The sequence below is a fragment of the Bactrocera neohumeralis genome, unplaced genomic scaffold (assembly GCF_024586455.1).
Source record: "Bactrocera neohumeralis isolate Rockhampton unplaced genomic scaffold, APGP_CSIRO_Bneo_wtdbg2-racon-allhic-juicebox.fasta_v2 cluster10, whole genome shotgun sequence".
NCBI lineage: Eukaryota > Metazoa > Arthropoda > Insecta > Diptera > Tephritidae > Bactrocera > Bactrocera neohumeralis.
The window spans coordinates 6,413,166-6,420,891 of record NW_026089623.1 but is presented as its reverse complement, the minus strand read 5'-3'; the positions used below and the strand labels follow the sequence as shown (position 1 = coordinate 6,420,891).

Genomic DNA, 7,726 nt, shown 5'->3' with positions numbered 1-7,726 from the left:
TATTTATAGGTGCATTAAATCTTCGTTCGTGTTCTCCGATTGGCTCCTTTGAAGTTGGTCGCCTTGTCGTGACGAAGGGGCTTAAGTAAGAGTAAAGTGTGCATCCCAAAGGAAACGCACTCTAATCTTACGAACTAAGAGGGGCACTTCATAATTCCCACAATAGTGATATGGATGAATAAACCCTTGGTTTTACGCCCATCTCCTATTGTGGATGTATGAGGATACCCGAACCAACACCACCCTAAGCCAAGGTGTCGAGGTACCCGTGCCGAGGGCTGAATGGTCAGCGGGGGGTAATAAATAGCTGATCGCGAACGGTCCCCTCGGATGCCCGGGCGAGGTCGGAGGTATAAAAGCCTTCTCTCCGCATACCGGCTCTGGGGACGAGTGACCAACCCTTTCCGGATTACTCGTGGGGCCAAATATGAACGGAAACAATAATTTAACAACAACAACAACATCAACTACAACAATCAAATTGACGACAACAGCAACGACTAAGGACATGAACTATCGGAATCCTATTACGGAATCCGAAGAGGACGAAGAGCTACTTGCCTCCAGCCAGGAGACGAGTAAGAGTACTACCGGACATACCAACCAAAGTATACCGGTAGATACAGCAGTAAAAGCCCCTGATATAAGGGAGGAAGCGTCCACCTCCAAGGCTGCCATGAGCATCAACCAAAGTGCACTGGCGGCTAAAGGAGAAAACAGAAAGAAGCGCAAGAAATCCCAGAATCAGCTGAGAAAAAACCGGTACCAGAGGGCAGTCTTCATACTAGGGAAGATAGCCAAAGACCAGGCAGCCGGTACCCCAATTGATGAGGCTGAAACAAAGCGCCTCAAATCTATCGTAGAGGAATATGAAGGCTACCTGAAAAGGAAGCAATCACAACCTCAAGAAGAGAGCACGCGAGAGAGCACTTCTCAGAAGAGAAATCGCTCCACCACAGAAGTACCCGGAACTCAGCCCAAAAAACCGAGGCGGAGCGAAGGTGAACACAGGAGCACAACAACGGCAAGGCATTTCTGCGATGTTGCCAGAGATAGCCTGCAGGTGGCCATCATAGATGGAAATTCCTCCTCTCCGAGCACAATGCAGGAGAGATGGGTGGAGATCGACGTCAGATTGTCGAGTATGGTGCTAAGCTATGTACTCGACAATCCTGCGGGTCCTCTCCCGGAGTATGGCTCTTCTGAGACCCTCAGGGGCTACAGGGTCATCAAGTGCGCGGACCAGGCCTCGCTGGATTTCCTGACGGGTAGTGTTGCTAACATAAGCATCGCCTTTGTAGGCCTCCAATTGAGGCTTATACCCGCCAAGGACATTCCGAAGAGACCTCGTGCTCGCATTTGGTTACCCCCTCTAGAGGAGCCAGGCGAAAAACTCCTGCGGTGCATTAAGCTGCAGAACAAATCTATACCTAGTATAGATTAGTGGCAGCTAATCAAGGAGGAAAAACCGAATAAAGCAAGCAAGCCAATACTAGTGGCCATTTGTGATGAGTCCATTGAGGCTCTGAAGAAGACTGACTACAAAATCAGCTTCGGAATCCGCAAAGCCAGACTAAAAATATTCCAAGGCGACAAAGCGGCTGACGAAGACGACACGGAAGAGGTCGACGACGCCAGCCAGTTGCTAAAGAATGTGGGCATCGAAGAAACCCGAGATGCCCAATAACATAAGATGCGTTCAGATAAACCTGCAGCACTCGAAGAGTGCTACAGCGAATCTGACAACCCTCGCGAACGAGGGGGGCATCGACATCAGCCTAGTACAGGAGCCCTGGGTCAATGAAGATACCATTAAAAGGCTAAACAGCAGCAACCATAACCTGTTTTACACACGGAACAGAGGTAAACCTAGGTGTTTAAATGACTTAAGCATCTCCCCGCATGCACAGACCACTCTGCCTGGGAAAAACTGGCGCACCCTAGGACAACACCAACACACTCAGCCAGCGATCACCGCACGACGTCACCATACACCATCAACCTAACAAAAAGGAAATGGACAATCGCTTACGGACAATTCGCACGTCAACATTCGTCGCATACACTTCGCACCCCATTTTTCGTTGTTTTTTCGACAACCAACCCGCGCGCTGCACTTAACTTCGACTTCGACACTTCGACTGGATGCACAGCGTCTAATTTTTTTGGATACGTTTCATTTATTCGATCGTATCTGGGCATGTAGCGAATGCCTTTAAATACTTATCAAACATTTTTTATTATTCGGTGAAGTGTCAAAATTAATCTTTTTTAATAAATTAAATTGTTTTAAAAAATATAAGAGTACCTTTTTCTTGCCCCCGTCTAAACATGGTCCTTCGAGCCATAGTGAGAGGCACTATGGATTAGTGAAATAATTGAAACAAAAAACGAGAAAAATTTAAACAAAAAACCGAATTGTGTGGGGAACAAAATCCAAAAGAAAAAAAACATAGTGCAGTGATCCAAATAAAGCAAAAAAAAAAATAATAAAATCAACAAAGCAAATTAAAATATACTCATACTTATGTAATACAAAAGTAACAAGAAAGGTGATGTACAAACAACAAAACAACTACAAAGAAAATCAAAGCAAATACAAATTACAATACAAAAGTACATACATACACATGTGTGCATAACAAAAAACAAAAAACCAAATGAGTGCTGTGACAAAAAAAAAGTGGAACGGCTCCCAAAAGATATGCTAATGTACATATATATCAAACTCTAAATCTGCAAAACCCAAAACAGAGGTGACAATTAGTTACCATTACAAAAATATAAACAACAAGAACGAAATTAATTTCGTTCCAAAAAACAAAAACAAACGGTGCGCGAAACTCCTAAACTAAAAATACAAAACATAAATAAATATAAAACAAACACTATTCGGGCGCGAAACCTAAAATCAAAAAGAATAAACAAAAACTAGAAACCGGACGCGGGCTAAACTTACCTAAATCTAACAACACGCACAAGGAGGTCAGCAGCAAGCAGATGGACACAGCATAGGAAATGGAACAAATCGAACAGGCATACTATACATAACCTTTTACCCTACAAAACTAAAGTTAGCGTATTCTGTTCATCTACTCTAACTTTATAATGCATATACTTATGTATGTAAAATTGGTAGTTTATATATACAATTAACGATGAAATAACGATTCCGTTAATTAGAAAATACGATTAACAAACATTTCGGGTTTAATTTTCGGGAAAACCCTGAAACTGTCTGGCATTATATATTGACATACATATATAACTAAATAATAACTTTTTGCTATTTATGCTAAGCAATAACTCTTCTGTTGGAAAAAAACAGTAAATAGGTTAAACAATTAAGCAAAAGAAAATTTAAAAACACAACCAGCATTATTAACAAACAAATCAAAATGCTAACATCCATACATACATATGTACAAGCTTATTGACACACGTTTGTATATAGCACATACAAACATATTCTATTATTTATATACATACATAAACTCAAAAGTGCATATGTAACTTTTTAACAAAGGATAATACCTTTTTCCCATTCCGTTTCTCGCTTTCTCAACTTTGCGAAAAAATAAGTACAAGTATACTCAAGCAAAAGGCATACCATCTGCCAAGTATATTAAAAACCAAAAACAAGATAAGTTTATTTACAAAGTGTATAGGGAAGAATACCTGCAAATTTCCCACTTCGCTTTCGCGCTCTTTTCCCAGTGCGAACATATGTATGTACATACATATGTATGTATATACATATGTATACATTTATTGCACATATAATCATACGGGATAGAAACAGCCTGTGATAACATACCCTACACTGGGTAATTATAATTATTGAATTTACTTAATTTTCAAAGAAAAAGTTCTCGTAATTTCCGTAAATAACTAAACGGAACGATAATTAAATCACAAAATACGTTAATTGGGGTAAATATAAAAATAAAAACAGTATCACAAAATATAAATAAGTTTATGAACACTATATACACATCAATATATTATTGGTACTTCTACAATCCTATACATAACTACATTCAAAGCCCACATTGGCAATTATACGGCAATACCTCTTGTTCTTTGGCAAACAAAAACAAGCAGGATTGTATACAAAAAGCGAGTTGATCTCTCTAACGAGCTCTCAATTGCTTAAGAATATAAGAAAAAGCATAATCATAAGCACACAAACAATTCGTGCATACTTATGTAAACAGCGCATTGATCTCTTCAGCGAGCTCTCAATTGCATAAAACATAAGCACATACATACATACAAACAAGTCCAAGTATTAGGGTGTACCTAAATACTAACATAAGGACGTAAAAAGTTTTAATAAATTAAAGGTGCGGTATTAATAAAAAAAAAAACACGTTTATATACTTATAAAAAAAAGTATTCAGTTCACACTGAAAAATATTTCTACATACAACTAAAATAATGAACAATAACAAAAATCAAAGTACACCTGGAGCTACACGCTCAAAACAGGTTGCTAGATTTATTTCAGAAAGTGACAGTTTAACAAGATACTGCACTAGATTTGCCTCTTTACCGATTCACGAAAACTCGGAATCGTTATTAGAAATAAAAACTCTAAATCTTAAAAATTTTTGGACTCGCCTCCAAGCGGCTCATGACGCCATAGTAGATTCTGACAATTCAGATCTACCACAAGATTTTAAATCATCGGCTTACGATATTTACGAAAACTGCTTAGACCAATATGAAGAAACGAAAGCTATGATCTCCGATCAATTAAAGCTAATAAAAGCAATTGCACCTACTCCCCACAGTAGAGTAGAGCTGCCACAAATACAACAATACCAAGAGGCAAGTTCAGGCATCCACCTCGAGGTGCCCGCATGTGACACAGAAACCTTTTACGGAGGTTATGAAGGCCGTGTACATAAACCATCCTCAATTATCACATGTGCAAAAATTGTATCACCTCCGATACAAAACTAAAGGTCAAGCAGGCGAAACAGTCAAACAGTTCGCATTAAATGACGGCAATTTCAATTTGGCTTGGGAAGCTCTAAAAGCTAGATATGAAAACGACAGAATACTGGTCGATAAGCAAGTAACGACACTAATGAACTTGCCAAAAATTAAGAAAGGAACAAGTGTAGAATTCATCAAACTAGAATCCACTGTTTCAAATTGTTTGTCGATTCTATCGACACTAAATATTCCCACAGACAGCTGGGACCCAATTCTGGTAAACATTTGCACCGCCGCATTACCAGAAAAGTCGTTGCTTCTATGGGAGCAATCGCTCTCATCACGAAAAAAGTGCCCAACGTGGCAACAAATGAAAGATTTTCTCACCACCCAATATGAAATTGCGGAAAGGTTAGAAGAAAAAATAAACAAAACTAAGAACAAACACGACCAAAATGGAAGCTTAAATAGACCCCAAGCTAGAAGCAAAAACAAATCAAACAAAATTTTTAACAAAACAAAATCATTCACATCCGAACAAAGAAAACATACGTAATGCGAACTATGCACAAGAGAGCATAAGCTTAAAACTTGCCAGAAGTTTAAAAAATTAAACATTAACGAAAGGAACAACTTTGTCAGATCAAAAAGACTCTGCACAAACTGCTTGTCCCATACACACAATCTGAAAACTTGACAAAAGCAAATTTAATTGCTTATATTGTCATAAAAGACATCATACAATGCTTCATTACAGCATATATCCTAACTTACGCCAAAGAAGCGCTTACACAAAAGGAACCATGGGTTTAGCAAAAGCAAATCCCGAAATCCAAAATTTTAAAAATTGCCAAGAGACACCATGTTGCTCAAAGGCACAAAAAGCTAAAACGCTGCACAGCGAAACACAAAGTGGACTAATTGCAGAGCCAATTATAACCATGACAACTCAAGTTGAGGACATATATTTTAATTCACAATTAAGGTAATTTCGAGATATAGGGAAACTTCCTTCTATGTTAAAAGCACATACAACTTTTCGGCCCCGCAGGATGGCTTTCGCCAATAATGAAAAAAAAAAAACAATTCTGAACAGATCCTAGAGTGGTGGCGGGCTACTAAACGCCAAAGTAGCGCATACATAAAAACATAAAATAAAAACAAATAAACACAGTTGTATCAAAAGTCGAAAAATCGACATTTTTTCGTAACTTTTCAGAATAAATAAAATTTTAAACAAAATAGGTTCAACGAGCACCATATACCCAATGCGATAGTGTGACGCACCTAGACGTACAAAAAGCAAAGGTCGTTCTTATCATTATTACATAAGCGCTTCTCATAACAGAAGTGGATGGGAATTTGTTGTAAAATTTTAACATTCCATTTCAAAAAAAGTAGCTAGAAATTACCACGATACAATTCGAAATGAAACCGTTCGCAATTCACGGCCATTCTCTCGCAAGATCCCTCTATTGTCAAGTCCTAACTCCTGGGCTAAGGAGTACCCATTCTGGCCATATCAGAGCCAGACGTGGGGTTACTATCCTTCATAAGCCGAGAATAAATCAAATGCAAACAATTGCGATCATACAGAAAAGGCAACTAATAAACAGCTAGTTTACCAAGCCGATGGTAAAGAAATTTTAAATTAAACCACAAATAATAAGCCGTCATTAAAGAATTTGTCAATAACCGAAATTAAAAATATATATAAACGAGTTTAAAAGTAATACAAGTCGTCAAGTCATAAAATATGAAGAGTATTTCAATATGACCCGTTCATACATATTGAAGTTACTTATTTCAAACACCAATTTCCGCCGAAATACATTGAACATCATATAAGTACGTAATACTAGGCAAAAAATTTGCCTAGGGGGCCCAGTATGTTTAAATGACTTAAGCATCTCCCCGCATGCATACACCACTCTGCCTGGGAAAAACTGGCGCACCCTAGGACAACACCAACACACTCAGCCAGCGATCACCGCACGACGTCACCATACACCATCAACCTAACAAAAAGGAAATGGACAATCGCTTACGGACAATTCGCACGTCAACATTCGTCGCGTATACTTCGCACCCCATTTTTCGTTGTTTTTTCGACAACCAACCCGCGCGCTGCACTTAACTTCGACTTCGACACTTCGACTGGATGCACAGCGTCTAATTTTTTTGGATACGTTTCATTTATTCGATCGTATCTGGGCATGTAGCGAATGCCTTTAAATACTTATCAAACATTTTTTATTATTCGGTGAAGTGTCAAAATTAATCTTTTTTAATAAATTAAATTGTTTTAAAAAATATAAGAGTACCTTTTTCTTGCCCCCGTCTAAACACTAGGGCATGCATTCTTATCAATAAAAGTATAAATGCATTTCTTTGTCCTAATTACAGCACAGCAGATATCACAGTGGTAAAGGTGGAACAGAAGGAAAAGCCCTTCTTCTTGGTCTCGGCCTACTTGGTCCATGACGAAGACATACCACCGGCCCCGCTCACCAGACTAGTAGAGGAGAACAGGAAGGAGGATGTCCTAATAGGGTGTGATGCAAACGCAAGGCACACCGTATGGGGTAGCTCCAGTATAAACACCAGAGGTGAGTTACTCTTGCAGTATATTTTGAATAGTAATCTATGTATTTGCAACAAGGGCGATAAGCCAACTTTTATTTTCCCAAGCTCGGATAGGTTTCCGGGGTGGGAGGAAGTGCTTGACCTCACGCTATCAACAGACACAGACAGTCTCGTTGTGGATAAGTGGAGGGTATCC

The 7,726-nt window shown here is 39.0% G+C and overlaps 1 protein-coding gene across 1 annotated transcript; it reads left to right on the top strand.

Annotated features, from left to right (window-relative positions):
- Nucleotides 1-1,296: 1,296 nt before the first annotated feature.
- Nucleotides 1,297-7,726, top strand: LOC126765096 (uncharacterized). Its single transcript, XM_050482711.1, has 3 exons — nt 1,297-1,873; nt 7,297-7,553; nt 7,616-7,726. Exons 1-3 carry the CDS (start codon nt 1,653-1,655, stop codon nt 7,642-7,644), a joined length of 507 nt encoding a protein of 168 aa, XP_050338668.1. The 5' UTR covers nt 1,297-1,652; the 3' UTR covers nt 7,645-7,726.

What these genes read in the sequence shown, in the direction of transcription:
- LOC126765096 (XM_050482711.1), top strand. Translation starts at nt 1,653, where the DNA reads ATGTGGGCATCGAAGAAACCCGAGATGCCCAATAACATAAGATGCGTT. An exon ending in CGGAACAGAGGTAAACCTAG is followed by an intron (nt 1,874 to 7,296) that starts GTGTTTAAATGA and finishes TCTAAACACTAG; the next exon opens with GGCATGCATTCTTATCAATA. An exon ending in CTCCAGTATAAACACCAGAG is followed by an intron (nt 7,554 to 7,615) that starts GTGAGTTACTCT and finishes AAGGGCGATAAG; the next exon opens with CCAACTTTTATTTTCCCAAG.